A 21768-nucleotide genomic window follows, 5' to 3' on the forward strand; every position below is an offset into this window, starting at 1 on the left:
GATACCTGAAATGTAAAGATATTAAATTATAAAGAAGAGAGGATGGAAAAGATGGAAAGAATGATGAAGGGTACTGATACACGTGGAATTGGCTTCGGTTATATAATAGAGAATGAGTGCAGGTGTTTTGGCTGTAAAAAAAAAAAACCAATTCAATAAACAAACAGGAACAGAAACGAAAACAAACAGAAACGAAAAGGAAAAACAAGAAGGGAAAACAAAAGAGAAGGAAAACGTGAATTATATATGTCGCGTCTTTTTGTAACTTTGTTTTATACTGAGGGAAAAGAGAGAAAGACCCGTGTAAACGCGTTTTTGTGCGACAAACTCACCTTTCCGCCGTCTATCAACATAAAATGTTTCTACAATTTGATACTATCAAAAAATTGGTTTCGTTCTACAATGCTAGGTTTCTCTCAGTGTTCTCTGTTTTGTTTGCTATATAGTAGTAGGTTTCCCAAAAAAAAAAAAAAAAACTATACTAAAATCATAGCTTTCTACTAAGTTTAACACAATTAGGGTGAGTTTCCCTTCTTCACATGATACTTGACAATTTGTATTGCCGCGACCGAATCCTCTGCACTATCGTGTTCTCCTATTTGTATATTTTTACTCAAATACTTAAATGTTAAATCCTTTAAACTCCATCTAAATGTAGGACTGGTTTCAAATTTCGGATACAATATCGATGTATCGATAATTTGTTCATGGATCAATCTCATGGCATTCATGTCGTTTTCCAACCCGTGTCCGATCAAGATCGTATCTTTATCCATTATTGCGCCTAATTCTTGTAATGCTTGGTTGTAACTGACAAAATCTGCATTGATTTGTGAAATACCAGAATACCTAGTATTGAGATCAACAACCTCGCCATAAGGAAGCACATATGTATCTAATACTGTCTTTTCAGTGAAATAGTCCACTGCGGTAATTCGCATTAGCTCAAAGCCTTTTGTCGTGAACCCCATCTCGCAATCAATACCTAGCACATTATATTGAGCTTTATCTTGAAATATTTCCTTGGTTAACGTGTACGGTAATACAGCCTGTTTTTCCTCTGGTTTTGAGATTTGGAAAACATGGTGTTTGGACTCATCGCACGGTTTGTTATCATCTTCAGGTGCTCGACAACAATCATAAAACTTTATTTTAGTACCTGGTTGGCGCCGTAATTTTCCATGATGGAAAATACAAGTAGTGGGTTCCAATTGTTGATCAAGTTTAAATACTGTACCACATCGACGGCATTCTCTGGTCAATGATTCGTTTACTTCCTTTGGAGGTATTTTCATGACAAATCCATATTTCTCTAATTTTGTTACTGGAATAACCATCGATCGCAATATTCGTAGCTCTTCTTCCTTTGTCTTTAGTTGCGCATCATTATTTTTTTCAAACTTCTCTGGATGTTGAAGCTTATACACAGCATTTCGGAGAGTTGAAGCATATGTCCGGAATGTTGATTTTTGGGCAATTTCAAATTCAATCTCAATCGCCTGGGCTTTTGGTTGCTTCAAGTCTGGGTTCTTCTTGACAAGAATTTGAGCTATTCGTTCGATAAATTTTTTCCGCTCCGGTATACTGGCAGGGTTTGTATTTACTGGTTTGGGGAGAATGAGTTTAACATCTTGATTTAATGTGGAATCTAACCTTGCTCGTTTCTCCCTGCGGTGGTTTTCTCTCTTTCCATCACCATTATGATTTTTTTTACTTTCATCTTCTGGAACTCTTTGCCTAGCTTTTTTTTCGGTGCTTTTTTTAATTCTCACTTCAACTTCATCTTCATTGTCATCATCACTATCTATCGACCGTTTTCTGTTTATATTTTCATTGTTAGATTTTTTTGAAAGAATGGGTTTACCATCGATATTTTTCAATTTTGAAAGCATAATGTTTTCGAGGATGTAGAGTTGTAAAATTGAGAAGAAAAAAAAAATGTGTAATCCCTAGAAGGTACAACTTGTTCATTGTCGCATTTCCATACTTTTGTTTAAAAGAAGAAAGTATTTTTATTTATATATACATACATATATATATATATATGTGTGTGTGTGTGTATATATATGAATGTGAAAGAGAGAAAAAGGTGACGTGCGCGAGTTCTTTATTATTAGCTCCGCTAAAACGCAGGCAGTCAGACAACTACCATCCTCCAACAAAACGTCTTAAATAGTGATTATGGAATATTTTGCATGGATTGAATATTTTCATTGCATAGCTTTTTAGTGATTTGAGAAGAGAAAGAATAAAAGAATAAAAGAAATCCAAGTTCATTAGGTGATATTCTATCAATCTATATCAATTTGGCTCTATATCCGATTCTAATTCCAATTCTAACTCCAACTTCCCAGCTACAGCTCTCGTTTCCCAGTTCAGATTTCTCATCATAATTGTAGTTTCAGTTGCCATGGCCGATGTAGGTATAAAACTAATGGTAGTACGCTTCCTAATCTTTATCATCTTCCGTGCTCAAAGCAAAGTTGATAATTAAGCCCAATTTCCCTTCGCCGACTCCATCATACCCTTTCTGCTTGATCACCCAGTTGACATTATTCAATGTATCGTTAGCATAGCGACTAACATCAAGATCAAATTTAGGTATGGATACTAAATATTTGGAGTCGGCAAGTTTGAGGAAATCAGTATCGAACCTGAAATCATATTCTTTACCCTTTTGAAATGTGAATTTGTCACATTTTTCCTTGGTGTTGAAAAATTTCTTTCTACCATTGGAATCTTCTGGCACGTCTTTTAGCTCTTGATTCAAATTCTCCTTGTAATTCATAGGATGTGATTTATTATTGACAATTCCAGGAGGGTTCAACTTACCGATACCAATGTAGCTGAAACTATTCAAGGCCAAGCCGTAAAGATAAGGTTTTTCGTTGTAAACGTCTCCTTTAACGGTATCGTTAACAAACCAATTGAATAATTTGAGACCAGTATTTAGTAATGTAGTTGGTACATAATCTTTAATTGAGTAGGTGAAATCATTACCAAAAATCAAGTCACCGCCAGGTATATCTTCTTTTGGAGTAAACTCAACGCTAATCCTCAAATTGGGGATTGGATCTTCTGTCTTGCCATTGGGATGCGTAAAATCAATTTTTTCACCATTCAAAAAAGTCTCTTCGCCTTCATTGCGTAAACTATTTGACAAGTGCTGTTTAGCACCATCAAAGCTCTTGATATTGACAAAAAGTTTGAATATTCCTATATCTGAATCGATTTCCAAGGGCTGGTTCGTATTAACCGGCACAATCTGGAAATCGGAGTCGTAGTTGTTGTTTGCCTTGATATAAAGTCTCTTTACAATTGCCATACTTTGATGTTGGAGTTGTTACTTATCTTAAGGTACCAGATTGAAGTAAAAAATTGTTTTCTTTATAATTCTTTATAATCCGTTATGTATTTTTTTAAAAAAAGAAAATGTCTTGTTTAATTTTTCAGAGAATTCACCAAAATGGTCGATGGTTATTTGTATCTGTTTATATTTGTATGTATCTATATTCATCCATATGTCTATGTGTAGAAAAATGTGTTAGAAATATATGCAGATCATTTTTTTGGCTGGGGTAATATTTAATTCAGTATTTAGCAATCAAAATTAATAAAGGGGTGAAGAAATTGGAGCGTGCAAAAATAAGCACAAGAAAGAGGGGAAGTAGAAGAAAGCTAGAGTGAGGACGACAAAGCAAATTAATCAGAGGTTTCTTTCTTTCTAAGCAATAAACCTTCAGAAAAATTTGAAATAAAAGGACGGAGATATAAAAAATATGGACAAGATGAGATTAATCGGAATAGAGTTATTAGTATTGAATTTCTATACACTTGTAAATATGTATAAATATATATATATGTGTATATACATGTATGTATATATAATTGAGGGAGTTGGAGCTCAAGTGGCGAAATGTGGATGAGATTGCTAAGTCGTTATTCCCACGCTTTTTGTGTAATTGGGCAATCTACAGATAGTGAGACCTATTCCACAGACAAAGTTGCGGATTTGTGCTACCATATGGACAGATAGCAATGTAGAGACTTTAACTGTAACCACCTCGGGGGTCTCCATCCATCTATGCGCTTATTATATTGTCATATGAATTGGAATAAATATGGAATAATCCTAAACAAAAAAAAATAGGAATAGAATAGGAATGAAATAGGGAATAAAGTGAAATTGGAAGGCAATGTTATCTAAGACATAAATACCCGAGAATATTTCTATTTTTCTTTAAGCATCTTGCTCGGGCATATCCAAAGTGCCATAATTTATATATATACATATATATATATATATACATAAATTTATACACACACATATATATATATTGCAAGAATAGAGCTTTTATTCTCCTACAATAATGTCTAGTTTTATTGTTAAGTGGGTTACAAATCGTCTTTTGAAAGATAACCAATGGAATAGATTTGGCGTTGAAGACCCATATTACCAAGATGTCGTAGTCGATGTCAAGAAAAACGGCGAAAAAAAATACAAAAAAGTTCCTCGACCAATTCCCGAAGGAATCTCCAAGCAGGATGTTTCTGTTTTAGAGCAATTCAAAAAGAAAGCTTATCGATACGACTATTGGTTTAAATTGTTTGGCGTGCAATTCGGATGGACAAATCTTGTGAGTATTATCCCTGTGGTGGGTACAGTAATACAGACATATTGGTCGCTCAACTTGCTCTTGCTTGCAAGAAGAATCAATGATGGATTGCCGTTGGATTTGCAGTTGTTATTTGTTCTTAATATTGCCATTGATTTTGGATTGGGGTTAATCCCCTTTGTTGGAAGCATAGTGGAGATTGGATATAAAGCTAATTCCAGAAACTACTTGTTGTTAGAGAAACACCTTATAAGAGTTGGTGAGAAAAATATGGGTATAATCACGCAGGAAGAGGTGAGACCTGGTTTTATAAATGACAAAGTGCAGCCCTTTATGGATGAAACTTTAAAGGAAAAAGTCATCCCTTTTGTCGATGACACGTTGAAACCTGGAGCAATCAAAGCTGGTGAGCAAGTGCTCGAATTATTGCACAGAAAACCAAGAAGTACCAGTTCTTCGTCTGAGTCATCAACCGCAAAGCGGACCAGCTCAGCCGCAACTACTACTCAGACAAATGCTACAGTAACTACGTCTTCATTGAACCCCAGCGATGTTGATAATGATGATACGAGGTCTATTCGGAACTTAAGAGATCTCAATGAAAAGAACAGAGCCACAGAATAAGCTCATTTGAATGATAGCAAACTATGTATTCCTCTAACATCTTCTTTTTCACTAAAAAAGAAAAAAAGAAAAAAAGAAGAAACAAGTAAGAATACAATTAAAAAAAGATTATACTTTTCATGAACGTTTAATCATGTAGATATGTTATTAAATCATTTTTTTAAAATTTGTAAAATTTTACAAGTCCAAAATTCCTACCAAGTTCCGAACCGTCTCGCATATACCTTTGAAATAGCTTCTTAACTTTGACTATACCGTACCTTTGTCGTATTTTCACTGCTTTCTCAATGTACCTCTATAGTATGCATTCGCTCTACGTCTTTGCTATTATTGTTAATTTTCCTATACTACTCTTTTATTATACGGTGTCATGACTAGTTCGCGAAAACGAGGCGCGGCGCGCGCTGTTAAAAACATACTCACACTTTAGAAAACTTTATCGGTCCAACTTGTTTTCTCGTATCTTTATGTTAATTTTTTCTCTTTTTTTCTTTTATTCATTTTTTTTTCTTTTATCTTCTTCAACCTCCAATATTAAATTCTACAATCTCATTAAGCGATTGGATGTCGGAAGAAGACAATCATCACGAGCAGCACCAGGTACATATCCAAGATCAGAATCAAGGGCATGCCCAGGATCAGCATCAGGACATAAATCAGGACTTTACTCAGGAGCAAAATCAACCTCCTAGTGACCTCGATTTGTTCATTCATGCTTGTCAAGAGGGCGAGCTCGATACAGTTCAAAATTTAATATCAACCGATGCGGTTGGTGTCAATGAAACAAAAGATGATGGCATCACTGGCTTGCATTGGGCTTGTATCAATAATCGACTAAAAGTTGTCAAAGCCTTGATTGAAAATGGAGCTGATCCAAACATCAAAGGTGGGGAATTAAATGCAACTCCACTTCATTGGGCATGCAGGAATGGTTTAGTTTACATTGTAGACTACTTGATCTCAAATACACTGGCTGACCCGAACTTGCGGGATGCACAAGAGTACAACGCGTTGCATTTGGCTGTTCATAGTTCCAATATCATGCTAGTTGCTTATTTATTGGCAAGCTGTTGTGATGAAAATAGTACTAAAAAGATTTATGTCGATGAGCCGGATGGGTCTAATCGTACAGCCTTGCATTGGGCAAGCTACCAGAATGACATTTTTTCAATCGTTGCATTGCTCAAGTACGGTGCTGATGTCACCAAGATTGATGACCAGCAATTTACTCCATTGCATTGGTCATTCATGAGAGGTTACAAGAATGTCATGAAGACATTATTGGAAGCTGGCTCTGACATACACGTGAAAAATGATCAGAATAAAGATAGTTTTGGTGTAGCACAAGACATGGATTGTCTATTCACTTGGAAAAAAGTATTATTAGAGTGCGGAAGAGATCCAAAAAATGATTGGAAACTTAGAGAAAATTGGATACAGCCACGAATGGGTAAGATTATTACGTTTCTTGCTCCTTACATCCTTTTGCCAACCGCACTAGCAATTTGCACAACATCAACTGGACTCGCTTTTCCAAAACTTTTTCTAGCAGTGTCGTTGTTTGCAGGTGGGATTTTTTTGATCAAGCGTTTTATCATTTCTACTTATATTTATGGAGACAACGAACTTCCAAAAAGTCCCATCCTTGCTGGCATTTTCTCCGCTACTGCATTTTGGTGCATCATTGTCTGGCTAACAAGAATTCTTCCTAGCATTGTGCTTAAAAATTTCATTGCAAACGTTTTGCTAGGTGTGGTAATTACAGTTTTTGTTTGGTCGTTTTTCAAAGCAATGTTTATAAATCCTGGCTTTGTTCCTATTCCAACCGATAATGCTGTAGTTTACCAACAAATGAAGGATCTCATATCCCTTGGCAAGTTTGATACCGACCATTTCTGTGTCAACACTTTTATGCGCAAGCCATTACGTTCTCGTTTCTCAAAACACAATAAGAAATTAGTGGCAAGATTTGACCACTACTGCCCCTGGATTTATAACGAGGTTGGGGTGCGAAATCACAAACTCTTCATTACATTTGTTTATGCTTTGAATGTGGCAATCCTACTTTTTACGTATCTTTCCATCAAACATTTTGACTACTTGAAAGACAAATCTGGATACGACTCCGATGATGAGGAGAATGAAAGCTTTTTTTGCTCGCTACTCGGCGATGACTTGTGTTATGGTTACAAGAATCACCAATTCCATTTCAACTTGATTGCTTGGTGTCTTATGCAATACATCTGGATTGCATTCCTTTGCGTTGTTCAAACATTCCAAATATTGAAGGGACTTACGACATGGGAGTTGAGCTCGTTGAACTCTCGTGCAGCGAGCCGCCATCGCTTCAACCACGCCACTGTACCTGACACATTTGAAAATGCTGGAAATGCACCTTCAACAACAATGTCCATGAACCACAAGCACAAAGATTTCCAAACATGTTTGCATTTATTAGGAATCGATCAGTTTGTGTTAACTGTCAAGATGAGCATTGCTTCTATATTCAAGAAAGATAGTCAAACACAGTATGATCCCCTTCATATAGTTATTCCTACCGATTATGGTATGAAGCAAAACTGGTTGGACTTTTGGGTCATTGGGGAGATAAAGTGGAGAAATGTGTTTTTCTTGCCAATTGATGGTGAAAATAACTTGAATGGCAAGGTTGTAGATTATTATAAACTTTATGAGTACCCATCAAAGGATCCAGGTAGTTCAGTATAGACTTTTATAGCACAATAAACTGGAAAACTAACAAACACCAATACATGTTATAGCTGTCACTCACTCACTCACTCACTCAAAAAAATCAAGATTGTAACAATTCAAAAAAATCAAATGGTAGCGCTGATGCAATGAAAGATGAAAGAGAGAATGAGAATGAGAAAACAAAACAAAACAAAACGAGCTGGGCGGTGTTTACTCTGTGACAATAGAGCGATGAGCTAGAAAATCTTGCATATGAGAGATGAGGTCGCTAATTATTCATTTCAACAATCTTAAAACAAAGTCGAAAAACGCCAATTCGAAAAGTGCAATCAAAAAACATCCATCGCTAGACGGATTGATCCTTGATAACCGCTTTCCAAAGCAGCCAATCTAAAAAGTGGTCGACTAAACAACATGAGGTCAAATTGACTATAGTTACATACAAGAGATACTTTCAACGACCAGTCATTAAAAGTCTCTTTTGTATAAACTTGTCAGACAGCCACTTACACCCACCTTTAAACAATTTCCCCCAAAAAGGCATAAAGTAAAAAGGTCAAGATCATTGCTCCTTCGCAATTACAGTAAAGTAATTGGCTAACAAGGCAAAACAAACTAGATGACTAGATTATCGAGAACCATAGTCAAGCAAAAATTGTGTTTCTCACTCTGAGGGTGTAAGGGTAATCATAACTCATCAACCAAGTTGGATTCAGTGGCTCTTTTGAAGAGTCAAAGAGGGACGTCTACTATAGAAATGATCCTATGAAGTACGTCGACAAAGAAAAAAGAAAAAGAAGGGGAAAAAGATTTTAGAAAAAAAATTGAAAAGATGAGCTCCTTTTATATTGTTTTTTTTGTATGTGCGCTACCTTGACTAGAAATAAACGTTTATACGCTACCATGTGATTGAAGACCACAACAATAGGTCAGGTGGATATACCAATGTATAAAACAATGTAAGAAGTGTGTTTAGTTGTAGTAAACAAGCTCAGTGCCATCTTTCATCTTCCCCCTGCCAATTTTTTATTTCCTATTGTTATTATTTCTTTCTTTAGACATTTTGGCAACTGTGCAAGTACCTACAGTGGAGAAACCTAATAGGAAGCGAAAGAAACAGCTACATTGAACATGGGTGGCGAGGATAAGATATCCGAAGCCGAGCCACAACAATATCAACAACAACAACAACAACAACAACAACAACAACAACAACAACAACAACAACAACAACAACAACAACAACAACAACAACAAAAATATCATCATCATCGGCAACCACAGCTGGTGGAACAACAACTACAGTATCAAGAAGCAGAAAAGTCGCATCAGCTAGATTTGAATGTAGCCGATCATGATCACAACCATGTGCAGCAAAATTCAGGCAATTTGAATAATGAGGATGACCTCGATCTTGAAAGTGCGATAGCCAATGCACTTGATGGAATATTTGGTCAGGCTCCAGAATTATCGCATAATCAAGAGCCTATTCAAACAAGTCAAGAAAATAAGGATGAAACAGATTTGCAGGTGACGGAGAAAGGACTGTTGCCAGATAGTTCTACCGAGATGGCAATTGTCTCACCAAAAACTGCTCAAGCATCGTTGCAATCAAAAAGCGATAGTAAATCATCTGAACTGGTGCCGTATTCTGAAAATGCCGACACTGGTCGACCGCATTTTACCAATACCGGACAAACTCAAGATGAACATGAAGATTTTGATGACGAGCTTGAAAATGCAATTGGCTCTGCTTTTAGCGGGTTGTTTGATAATGTCAAACTTCAAAATCCTCCACCCACTGAATCAACATCACAAACTAATACTATACAAGACCCAAACATGAACTTTCAAGAAGAATCTGCTGTACCTAGTTTCTCAAATTCTGAAACAAAATCGACTACTGCGGCTTATATTTTTGAAAATGACAAGAATCTGGTAAAGAAACCACGAAATAGTGTTGTTGAAACTATCAATGACTCTTACGGTAATTTGAAGCAGGCTTCAAATGGTTATAGTGGCGAACGTGGTGCCGATGCTGATAATACAAACCATAATGAAAATAATAATAACAATAATAGTCATGATAATCATATTATTATCAATCATACTAATAATAATAATAATAATGATGATGATGAAGATGATGATGATGACTTGGAGAATGTCATTGGATCAGCTTTGAGTCTGGTGTTCGGCATCCGAGAACTTTCAAAACCATCTAGTACTTCTCTGGAAAAGACGAGAGTTGACACCAATGAAACTAATAACATCTTGACCCAAAACATTTCCGCCCCCGAAACCGAAACTGCCTCGAAACCACTTGAATCTACTGGAAATCAGAATGGTGCTAATGCCTATAATGTTGACGATGACGAACTTGATCTTGATGCAGCTATAGGAGATGCTTTCAAACTGATCTTACCTTCACGATCAATCGATACTGTACCCGTCGATACAAAGAGCAGTGGACAATTAATTGAACCTGTTAATGCGCAGTCCACACAGTCAGTCCAACACGCATACTCAACTACTTCAGATAACCACTCAATGCTACATCAAAACCTGACAATAGGTGACAAAGTAAATGATGAAGATTTGGATCAAGTAATTGCTCAATCAATTCAAGAGGCACTTAAGGCCAAACGAAGTACTGACATTAATACCGAAGATATGGAGTTGGCTATTTCGAGTGCGTTTGAATTTGCATTAAAGAATGCCCAAGCACCTGCTTCCGCAACTGACCGTGCTCCAACTTCAGCCGGTTCATCTAGCCGTGTGGAATATTTGCCTACGAAACTGTCTACACCTTCGCTCTATGATCAACAATCTCAACAGACCAATGTTTCTGTTGGTAGGAATGCTGAGATCCAGGAAAGCGGATCACCAGTTCAAGTGAGACAAGGACTCTCCCCATCTCATGTCAGTCAACCTGCACATGCTTCTGATCCAACTCAAACCCCTACATCCTTAACAAATCAGATTGTGGGCTCCGTCAAAGAGGGTACAGACTTGGAGCTGCTACAAATTGGAGAAATAATTAAAAGTAGTATAGGTGACATGGCAAAAGGAGGTTCAAATAAACCGTTGCTGACATCTTTGAACAACTTGAAAGCGAACGAGGCAAATTCTGCTCTCATTGATACTCCTAAACATCAACAAGTGCTTAAACCAAGTACCTTTGTTCCGACTGAATTAAAACAGACTTTTCCGCTCGACTCGTCACAGAGAGTTTCAAATAAGAAACAAATCAATTCTACAGAACTGCAACAACAACAACAACAACAACAAGAACAACAAGAACAACAACAGAATCAGAAGCAGCAAGAAAGGCATCATCAGTCTCAACGCCCACCGCTAAAGGAGATTACACGTCCAACTATTTCCGATGTCACTAAAAAATCACTTTTTTCCAATGCAGACGTGAAATTGCAAATTTCATCTGTAATGGAGACTTTGACCTCAAAAATCAATAGTGGGGAGCTCACTGACTCTGAAATTCTTCTTGCAATTCGACAAGTAACTGAAGAGATAGCCGCTGGCGGTTCACTCTCACAATTTTTTAAAAGTCCCATGACAATTGAAACTTTCAAGAAAAATTGCACACCGCTTGAAAAAAGTACCATTAATAAATCTATACAATTAGCTTGCGCCTTTTTGAGCAAAAGCCTGGAGGGTGAACCAGTCCAAGATAAGGCTGAGACATTATTGTATAATTTCCAACGGAAACTTAGTGACTCTCCTACCTCCACTTTTATTGCGCCCCAGCAAGAATTGTCAGAAGAAAAAATTGAGTACCTATCAGTTATCTGCAATTCTGTATTGAACACGTTGGTTGGGGGGTTTCCATCGTCCGTTTGTACTGCGGATATCATTGCAGTGATTGATACGTTTCGTTCAAATTCTCCTGACGCTCGAAAACGAACACGTATGGGTAATAGGGAACGGAAAAAGCGATGGAGAGAAGAGAATGCCGAGAGAAATAAGGACAATGAGTTGAAAATGAGGGTTGTGAAAAAGGCAAATGCCAAATATGGTTCTGAAGACAGTAGGGAAAAGCTCGCTTGGATTGAAGAAGAGTTTTCAAAGAGAAAAGCGAGACGTCTGGTTAAGCCTCTCAACGAAGAAAACAAAGTCGAAGCTAGTCTAGACCCGGAAGCATCTGCTACAACTATCAAGAAAGAGAATGAAAAAACAGCAACTACAACTACAACTACAACTACTCCAACAACAATGAAAGATTCTTTTTCCTCTTCTTCACCATCATCTTCCGCATCTGCAAAATTTAATTTTTCCAACGAAAAGGCTTTATCAAAAACCATTGGTGATGTCTTCAGCCTTTTATTCAAAGATGCTGAGGGAAAGAAAACTTCAGCTCACTTTATTGCTATATCGGCGTTGATTGCATCCATATCGTTGGTTTCTGTCGATTCTGCAGAACAAAATCAAGATACTATAAATGAGGTTGTGACTAACATTGTAAAAAGTTTATTGGATCGAACCTATAATGGATTCAACTTGCTCACAAAGAGTTCCAACACTGAAAACTTGTTGCTGGCCAACAAGAAACGGAGCCATATTACCGATATTTCCCCATCCAATAAAATGGTAAAGATAAACGCAAATGAAGGTCAAACTTTACAGAGACCTGTGAATACCAAAACCACGACCCCTTCCTCTATTCTAATTAACTCCAATTTCAATTCTAACCACATCAGTAACCCCAGAATCCCCAATGTCAGCTCGCACATGATCAAACTTAGCAGGCCATCCTTTTCTGATGTACAAAAATCAAAACCAAGCTTACATGTACCAACTATTTCCCCATTTATTTCTCATAAGGTTTCAACGACATCTGGGGTTTCGGGCGCGGGTGCAGGTGCGGGTGTGGGTGTGGCAGCGACATCGACAGGGGCAACGACGACAACGACTCGTATTAATGGTCATTATACTTTAAATAAGCCTAAGGCTTTCAAGCCCTTAGCTTTTAAGAGACCACAAAGTGAGAGAACTAAGTCACCAGGATTGTATACTTCATCTATTTAAGAAAAAAAAAAAAAAGAAATGAAAATCAAGAAAGGAAGTGAGAATGAATAATAACCTTTATAAACTTTTTCAAATGATAGCAGCAGTTTCTTTGCGTAGCCATTCCAATGCTCTGTGCTCTCCTAATTCCAATAATTCTTTTTCAAACTGCTCTCTTATGGATTGGTGGTATCTGTTGATCCACTTTAGCTCGACGCTCGACAAGTGTTGCTTATCGATCAAATTCTGGCAAAACGGAACTTTTGTCAAATAAGAGAATCCAAGATAAGGTTTTCCATTCCTTGCTTTACCAAATGCTTGATCGAGTTCAATGATCTCTATTTCGCTCTCGATTCTGAACCCGACTTCACCGTCAATGTAATAACCTGGTTCGTTTGAAGTAATGACACCTGGTTTATAAAGATTTGTAGTACTAGAATTATTCGTGCCTCTGGATGCAGTCAGAATATAGAATGGTCCCTCGTGTACTAGCCCAAAGCTCCCTATTCCATGTCCAACACCATGGTTAAAGTCCAAGCCATGGTTCCATAGCGGTTGGCGAGAGTATGCATCCAATATTACTCCGGTGTTGGGAGAGTCTGCCGGGAATCTTGCAGTTGCTATAGCCAAATGTCCCTTTAACACCAAAGTGTAATACTTTTTATAGTCTGAAGAGGCGTCGTCCCTGCCAAAATAATAAGTGCGTGTTATATCTGTTGTTCCTTCAAGGTAATGTGCACCTGAATCTATAAGGTACACCTTCTTGGGATCAATGATAGCATTGTCGTCCTTGGTTGGCGCATAATGAATAATTGCTGCATTTGCACCAGACAGTGAGATTGTCTCGTAACTCAATCCTTTAAAATTAGGTATTTTGCGTCGAATATCGTATATTTTACAAGCTGCATCGTATTCGGAGACTTTAGCCCTTTTTGTAATAAGATGGTGTTGCAACCAAGATGAAAAAATAATGAAAGCTAATGAGTCTTTATGCTGAGCCACCTTGGCGTTCGATAATTCGACCTTGTTTTTGAAAGTTTTTAAATTTGCAGCAATAGAATGGTGTATAATTTTGAATAATGAAGGGATTGCTTGCATCAAAGCATACGGAGTGGACGATTGCGATGGGAGTACGATAGTTGGTTTCTTCTCATCATTACCAGCCTTCAATTGAGAAATATCATAATAGAACTGGTTATATTCCTTGATAGTCAAACCATCCACAGATGACAAATGCTTCTGTAACGAGTGATGATCTTTCGGAATCTTGACAGGGTTGATATAAAGATAAACCTTAGACAAAGTGATAACACTATAAGCAAAAAACACTGGACTAAAAGGAATATCGTCATCACATCTCAAGTTGAACAACCACGCTATGCTATCAAGTTCAGTCAAAATGTAAAAAGACGCACCAAATTCCTGCATGGTGGTTCGTATTCTTGTAACTTTCACATTCGTATCTTCTCCCGAATATTCCAATCCAAGCTCATAAACAGGTTGTTGTGATCTAGTTGGCTTTTCCTTCCCCCAGACGAGATCAACAAGATTTGCCTGCAACGATGGACGAAACGCGAAATTGTGCGCTTTTGCTTGTTTTTCGAAAAAGTTACCAACTGCGAAGCTGAGCGTCCTTCCGTCGCAAGAGATAACAGAGCTGAATGTATTGTTTGCAGCTAATTCAATGGCAAGTTGAGTCCATGGCTTAACTCCCTTTTGCCCTTCCTTAATGAGCTTCCAGTGTCTCCCATCTAGTTGCTTTTCTGCTTGGAGAAAGTACCTTCCATCGGTAGACAAATATGCATCACCTTGTAATGTGCTCGGATTTGTCAAAGTAATCAACACTACTCCAGCACTCCCGGTAAATCCAGAGATGTACTCGCGTCGCCTGTCAGCCAAGGCAGTATATTCCGATTGATGTTCATCCTCAGAAGTAATAATATATACTCCAATTTTATTCTTCAGCATATATCGCCTCAATTTCTTTAGCTTTAGGCCAGCATCGTCTTTGGAAACTGGTAATATCACGGGGTTTACAACATATGGTAGATCAGGTAAAAATTCCAACGCATTCTCCGCGTCTTTGTCATTCATGCTATTTTCGTCATCCAAAGAATCTTTCTCAGTTATCTCATTTCGAAAATTGTTTTCATCTTTGCAAGTATCGGGGACTGCTTGGTTTACTTCCGTCCTTGGTATACATGTTGAGAAGGGGTAAAGCAAGTATTTTAAAGGATCTAACTTTGAACTGCTGGCTGGTAATCCCTGACTCTCTGCATCTATTGGATTCAAGAGCGGTAGCTTCTCCTCCAAAGGCATATTATCGAAATTAGTAAGGTAAATAAATGCTGCAAACTAATCCGTTTAAACAGATGCTTATTGAATTGAATGAAGATACTTATTCCTTACGGTGTACTAATTGCCTTTTCTGATATATGAATCTGTCTATCTATCTATCTGTCTATCTATCTATTTATTTATTAATTAATTTGTTTCTTTGTTTGTTAATTTGTTGATTTATTAATCAATTTATGTGTGTGAGTTTGTATGTGTGCTTGTAGGGTCTTGTAAGAAACAAAGCGGTGTTTATAGTCCGAGAAAATAGGGTGGCTCTTTACAAACAAAACATTCGGCTTATCTTAAAAAAGTGTGGCGCTTACTTTCGTCTTGTTAAACAGCTTAGAGCCGCGTAAACTCCTGGCTCTGTGTTGCTCTAAGATATCGCTACCAAAATTTGTCAACGGGTCCAACGTAAGAAGAAGAAAAGAAGAAGAAGAAAAAAAAGGAAGAGAGAGAAAGTGAGAAAGTGTGCGTGTGTATACGTACAAGCGTGAGAAGAGTGTGCGGGAATGAGAGTGTATGTGTTTGTGCGTAGGTGCGTTTATGGATGTGTAGTTGTTTAAGAGAGACGCACTCAATTGTCGTGTAACTACTAGGGCCATTCATATATTCATTTATTCATTTAATTATTCATTCATTCAAGTCAAGTCAAGTACAGGTCATTACTGATTGCACAATACCTGAAAGCCACTTACACAGTTTAATAACTTGATGTTTAATTTAGTGACAAGGGTCCAGGCTGCTGCCAATCAGGCATTAACTTCGGCTAGTATTATAGCTGGAATTGTTATTCTAGCCACCTTTTTCCAATTGTATCAGAATGATGTATGGAATTTATCGACAACTTCAATCACCAACATCGAGCCCAAATCCAGCATTAAGTACTCCTTCCAATATGGCTCGGTGAATCGAAAACCGAAAGAAAATGCTAAAATAACATTTGATTTAAAAACAGACCTCAGTGATTTATTCAATTGGAATACTAAACAAGTTTTTGTCTACTTGACTGCTGAGTACCCGGGAAAATCTGATGGTAGTTTAAACAAAGTGACTTTCTGGGACAAAATCATTAAATCTAAAGATGATGCTGTGTTGGATTTAAAAGGCCAAAGAAGTAAATATTCAGTTTGGGATGTTGAGAAGGGGTTTAGAGAAAGAAATGCCACTGTGAGATTGGAGTGGAATATCCAGCCACATATTGGGCCATTAGTTTTCGGAGAAACGGGCGATGTAGCCTCTTTTAATTTCCCTTTACCGCCAAGCAAATAGTCGAGAAATAATGAATTTTAAATGATAAAGTATATAAAATTCTCATAAATCATATCAAGTGAAATGAAATAAAATCAATTGAAAAAAAGTGGACTCAGTATCAATAAAGGTTTTAATTCAGGAGAACAAACCTGTATATATATATATATATATATATTAAATGGTTTGGAAAACTAAACTAGAGAAAATATCAAATACATAACATTATAAACTATCAATTCAACAAATTGAATTATAAAGAAAAATAAGTTGGAGGGGGGGGGAAGGTAAAAAAATTAAAAGTAAAAGGAGAAAATTATAATACATGCGTCTATTTACATGTTAAAAGTATTTCCCAGTTCACCAATCGAATCTGATTTCACCCGCTTCTCGACTCTATTCTGTAGTTGCATCTGTCGTAAATGTCGCAGCTCATTTGACTGATGCAAACTCTGTGACTTCTGTGACTTCTGTGACAACTGCGAGAAATGGAGCATTGGAGTCAAATCAAGTTTAGCATCTTTTGATATATAAAAATCAATATTTTTATCTGTTTTTAGTAATAGATATTTGAGTACATCCTTTGATTTTTCAATTCTTATAGTTTTCTGATCTCCAAACCTCAGTTTGTTCCTATCTGGTAGTTTGGTTTCCAATGTTCGATAGTAACGGTCAATTTCAGAATTGAATCGACTCAACATTACGTAGAACTCTGACTTTGATGAATACAACTTCATAGTCTTTGGAAAGTTCAATTCTAGATATCGAACATCTAAATTTCCCTCCATAATCTCTTTTTGAAGTGTGATTTTCATGGTCCTAAAGGTGTTTGCAACTAAATTGAGTCCCTTGATACGACGACTTGGGTTAAAGTAATCTATAAATTCAAATATAGTCATTGAACTTCCAAGAAAAGGATCTTCGCCTATATTGAACAAGTACCCGCGACTACTCCTAAGAAAATTAATAATATAATCCTTAGGTTCGAGTTGTTCACGAGTTTGATTTAAAGGTTCAATATTATAAAATTTCGAAAGGATTGAAAATTTCTTCTCCACCGCTTCATCGCCGTATTTCAGTGCCATGTGCAACATACAAAGCTTATAACAAAATCTTTTCTTTTGATAACGGGTTAATTCCGAAAGATTTGTATCCGCGAGATACTTTTCAATAACTTTCAATATTCGATCGAGGTCACGATTCGGAGACTTCAAACAAGTATCAAGGAGTTTGTTATAATCAGAATTTGGCATAGTAACTCCTTTCAATAACAAATCGAGAACCTCGTTTTGCAACTTTTCATCTAGCGTGCCATTTAAATTCATATGCATTTGTATCATTTCAACCAAAACTTCCCCAAATTCTCGACTAAAGAAAGGTGGTATTACAAACGGCTCATTCTCTGGTGAGACATTTTGCATGTAATTCAACATTTCCGAGTATTGATTATACGTTTCAGTTAAAAATTGAGCATACTCTTGCGTGCTCTTTCTTTTCAAAATCAATCTTTGCATTGAATTTGTTCGAAGCTTTAATTTCAACGGAAATGCATCTTTTTTCAATTTCTTTTGGCAACCAGCTAAAAATTGCTCAACAATCTCATCTGCAATCTCTGCAGGTACATTCTTCTGGAACTGGAGAACAACTTTTGATAAGGAAACACAATTCTGTTGGAAATCTAATTTGACGTCTGTAGCTGGATTTTCATCGAAAACGCCGTAATTACGCAAAAGCTGCTCTAACATACGTTTTGATCGTCTAAACGTTGGCTCTTTCTTAGAATCCATATATGTCAATGCCCCTAATACGTAGTAATAAGCTTCTGCTGTTACACGGATATTCCTCTCTTTCATTAGTTTGTGGATTCTCATAACCTCAGGTGGATTAAATTTCTCAAAGCTCAGATACAAACGCAACAGAGGTAAAAATAACGCGATGTCATATTTCATATGGCGCTGGTCTTGGATTAAAGCAGCAGTCGCTGCTGCCCTTCGCAGGTGGCCCCTCAATTTTCGAATACCTCTTTCTCTACTAAATTGCTTAGCTTGATTGTTCAACAGATCCATTATTCCTGCTAAAAATTCAACTCCACCAACTTGTGCTTGGAACATAGAATAGTGTTCGTTTGACCAACTAGCAAGAATGAAAAATATACGACGCTCAATAGAACGTTTCAAGTTTAATGGCGGGTTCAGTTGTAGCCACATTGTGTAGTTGCGCAATTGCGAAGAATATATGCGGAAATCAAAAAAGGGAATTGCAGAGTTTCCATGTGCCTCAAATGCTACTTCTTCTGCCTCTGCAAATCTTCCGAGCGTAGATAATGCGTGGACTATTGCTGAGTGAAACTCAGAACTCTCTCTATTACACCTGCTAACCAAGTTACGCAATCTTTGAAACTCTCTCAACGCACAATTGTCTGCAAAATATATTAGCACTTCTGACAAAAACGAGTCCGAAACAAATTTAACACCAGTTTTGACTTCGTTTTCGAGATAGCTATGAAGTCTTTGCAAGACTTCAGTATAGTCTTGTTTTTCCATGAAAAGCCTCATTGTGAATGGAACAAGGACATGTACATCTTTGTTGGGCGCAGGCGCAGATTTATCTTGTGACAAGCTTATATACTCTTGTAAGAGATTATCAAGACCTGATTGATCCTCATGCCTCAATTTCATTTTCATCAAAGCAGTGAAGACGGCTGCATTGGCATTCATCTTGCGAGCTTTTATGTGGCGATATAGTTTCTCCAACTGGACATCGGCTTTTAGGTATTCCAATGCTTGTATCGCAATCCCATAATGAATAGTACTAGGCAAGTCTTCCTTACCAGCCATCATTTCAAATCTTTTTTGTAACGACTTCCAATCCTTGTTTTCGGCACATAAACTAAGAAAAATTTCCTCTTGTACCCGTGCATCTTGCAAAACTGATTGCTCCAGAAATAAATCAAACACTGCATCTTCATTAAATTTAGCACGGGCTTTCATCGCATATGCTAAATCCAATGGACTCAATGCATCCTCTGTTTTATCTTCTGCCTTCTTTTTCTCACTAAGTTTGAACTTGAATATGATGTTTGTAATTGAAGGTGCCTTGTCTACTAACACTCTCATCAAATGCGTAAAGAACAAACGTGTATCCTCTTTGTCAAACCTCAGCTCCACAATGGCCAAAAGATCATGTAGATACCCATGTAGGCGGCTGATATCGACCGGAGCCAATCCAATTAAAACAAAGATGTCGTCGTATTCTGTATGTTTCGGATCCTTGAACCATTCTTCTGATTCCAATTTGTTTGCAAAATCTAGGAACTGGCCAACTAGTTTAATCTTCACGTACATGGGTTTTGCTGCACGCATGGCCGGCGTGATTAGTAATTTCAAAAATTCTCTTCGCTGCTCAAGAGGAATATCTTCACAAGACAAGTATTTCTCCATTTCTTCTTGGTCAAAGTCGATCTCGGATTCTGAACTATTCCATGTTGCTCGAGCTGCCTGTAATCCTCTATCCAAATAATTGAGGCTTTCCGATGGAACATATTGTAGAATTACCGGCATGATTTTGGTTTGGAAGAATTCATATTCTCCGGTTGCAAGCAAAAGCCGCAACAAAAGATCTCTCCTATTGACAATTTCTTCCATAAGCCTCTGAACTCCCAGAGTGTTGCGGCTTCGGGAGCTGAGAGCTTGCCATATGCTCGCTATAGTTTTCACCCCTGATGCTCTGAATTCGTAGGATGCCTTGACTATGTGATCAAAGTCATCAAGAATCATTGCAATATCCTTGTTGCTAAACAGGCTCGCGGTTTTCAACCACTGAATATATCGGTCATGGTCTTCGCCGAATATGATCTTGTTGGCCTTGGCAAAGCCGCCACTTAAAAAACTTTCAAAAAACGCCTGACGCGGTGGAGATGGGTATAAGTATTTTGAAACAAACCTCAACTGGGTGTGATTTTTGTTGAATAATGTTGGATAATAACAATTACTTTTTGACATACTCGATGGATTCAATAGAAAATTTTCTGATGTTTCATAAAATGGCTGCGGTCGTGATCGCAATAATCCCATTGATAATGCTCTCCTGATGTGCGATGGTCTCTGTAGAAGAAGAGCAATCTCTCGTCTTCTAGACAACTCTCTGGTGAAAACACTATGGCATCGTAGTCGAATCATTGCAACGACAAACTTTGTTAACTTTCTTCCACTTCTTCTTCTTGTTCTTTTTCTTTTTCTTGTTCTTGTTCTGCTCTCAAAACTGTAAACCTATGTGAGCGTTTGTTCGTATGTATTTATGTATCTATGTATGTATGTGTGTATGTGTGTATAAATGTATATATACAAGAAAGGTTTCGTGGCTAATAGGTGTGTGCTTGGAAAATAAAATCTTACGTTAAATAACGTGTTGCAAATTTGGAAATTTTCGAAGCGCTTATAATTTGTCTTACTATTACTCTCGTGCATACTATGAAGCCTGGGCGAAATTGCACACTTAGAGTAAGACTACAATATCTTCTTCAAGAGATACTTCACAGAGATGAAAAGTATTTGGTTCAATTATGCTATTCATTCATTCATTCATTCATTCATTAAAGTGCCTAATTATAAAATGTTCATTTTCTATATATATGATTCATTCATCGATAGATCAAAGTGAGTCTATACATACATATATATATATATCGACATGTTCACTATATACGTTCAGCCTATTAGTCGCTATAAACATCATCCTCACACATACCTGGTGCAAAAAACAAAAGTTTCAATCAGAGTCATTAAATCAGTTTTTTTATGGTGTAGTCACTGAAGTAAAACTTCTAGTACAGTGTGAATATTGTAAAAAATCATCATAGAAACCTTTTGCAACAACAAGTATGCTGATATAAGAATGATGAAAATGACGTTTGTAGCCACTAACAAAAGCAAACATAGCTAGTGAAAAAAAAAATAGCAGCAGTATTAGCAGTAACATATATAATCTAAACCTTTGAGTTAGTTACATTGTCTCCAGACAAAATAAAGAAAATATAAAAAATTTCAAATCAGATCGTATTCAGAAAAAACGACCTTTCATCAAGTATTCCATAGCCAACAAGTCCAAAATTTTGTACACTAGACCTGCGACTCCTTCTCCCTATTTGTACAAGAGAAGGGGCAAGGAACCAATTATGTCCGCCCGGTCGGTATCAATCATCCTC

General features: G+C 37.1%; 8 protein-coding genes across 8 annotated transcripts; 4 read left to right on the top strand and 4 right to left on the bottom strand. All coding sequences in view use genetic code 12, as the record gives it.

Annotated features, from left to right (window-relative positions):
* Positions 1–515: 515 nt before the first annotated feature.
* On the bottom strand, positions 516–1892 carry REX3 (RNA exonuclease 3; the record flags this gene model as incomplete). Its single annotated transcript, XM_001527735.2, has 1 exon — positions 516–1892. One exon carries the CDS (start codon positions 1890–1892, stop codon positions 516–518), a length of 1377 nt encoding a protein of 458 aa, XP_001527785.1.
* A 557-nt stretch (positions 1893–2449) lies between these two features.
* Positions 2450–3325, bottom strand: PVL30_000297 (uncharacterized protein; the record flags this gene model as incomplete). Its single annotated transcript, XM_001527736.1, has 1 exon — positions 2450–3325. One exon carries the CDS (start codon positions 3323–3325, stop codon positions 2450–2452), a length of 876 nt encoding a protein of 291 aa, XP_001527786.1.
* A 1045-nt stretch (positions 3326–4370) lies between these two features.
* Positions 4371–5240, top strand: PVL30_000298 (uncharacterized protein; the record flags this gene model as incomplete). Its single annotated transcript, XM_001527737.1, has 1 exon — positions 4371–5240. The coding sequence occupies one exon, from the start codon at positions 4371–4373 to the stop codon at positions 5238–5240; it is 870 nt and encodes a 289-aa protein (XP_001527787.1).
* Positions 5241–5804: 564 nt separating this feature from the next.
* Positions 5805–7967, top strand: AKR1 (palmitoyltransferase akr1; the record flags this gene model as incomplete). The annotated part of the gene is made up of 1 exon (XM_001527738.1): positions 5805–7967. One exon carries the CDS (start codon positions 5805–5807, stop codon positions 7965–7967), a length of 2163 nt encoding a protein of 720 aa, XP_001527788.2.
* A 1116-nt stretch (positions 7968–9083) lies between these two features.
* PVL30_000300 (uncharacterized protein) lies at positions 9084–12998 on the top strand (the record flags this gene model as incomplete). The annotated part of the gene is made up of 1 exon (XM_001527739.1): positions 9084–12998. One exon carries the CDS (start codon positions 9084–9086, stop codon positions 12996–12998), a length of 3915 nt encoding a protein of 1304 aa, XP_001527789.2.
* A 69-nt stretch (positions 12999–13067) lies between these two features.
* On the bottom strand, positions 13068–15296 carry PVL30_000301 (uncharacterized protein; the record flags this gene model as incomplete). The annotated part of the gene is made up of 1 exon (XM_001527740.1): positions 13068–15296. The coding sequence occupies one exon, from the start codon at positions 15294–15296 to the stop codon at positions 13068–13070; it is 2229 nt and encodes a 742-aa protein (XP_001527790.2).
* A 732-nt stretch (positions 15297–16028) lies between these two features.
* SPC3 (Signal peptidase complex subunit) lies at positions 16029–16586 on the top strand (the record flags this gene model as incomplete). Its single annotated transcript, XM_001527741.1, has 1 exon — positions 16029–16586. One exon carries the CDS (start codon positions 16029–16031, stop codon positions 16584–16586), a length of 558 nt encoding a protein of 185 aa, XP_001527791.1.
* Positions 16587–16900: 314 nt separating this feature from the next.
* PVL30_000303 (uncharacterized protein) lies at positions 16901–20743 on the bottom strand (the record flags this gene model as incomplete). The annotated part of the gene is made up of 1 exon (XM_001527742.2): positions 16901–20743. One exon carries the CDS (start codon positions 20741–20743, stop codon positions 16901–16903), a length of 3843 nt encoding a protein of 1280 aa, XP_001527792.2.
* Positions 20744–21768: the final 1025 nt, after the last annotated feature.

Source organism: Lodderomyces elongisporus, chromosome 1 (genome assembly GCF_030384665.1).
Source record: "Lodderomyces elongisporus chromosome 1, complete sequence".
In the NCBI taxonomy this organism is placed as follows: domain Eukaryota; kingdom Fungi; phylum Ascomycota; class Pichiomycetes; order Serinales; family Debaryomycetaceae; genus Lodderomyces; species Lodderomyces elongisporus.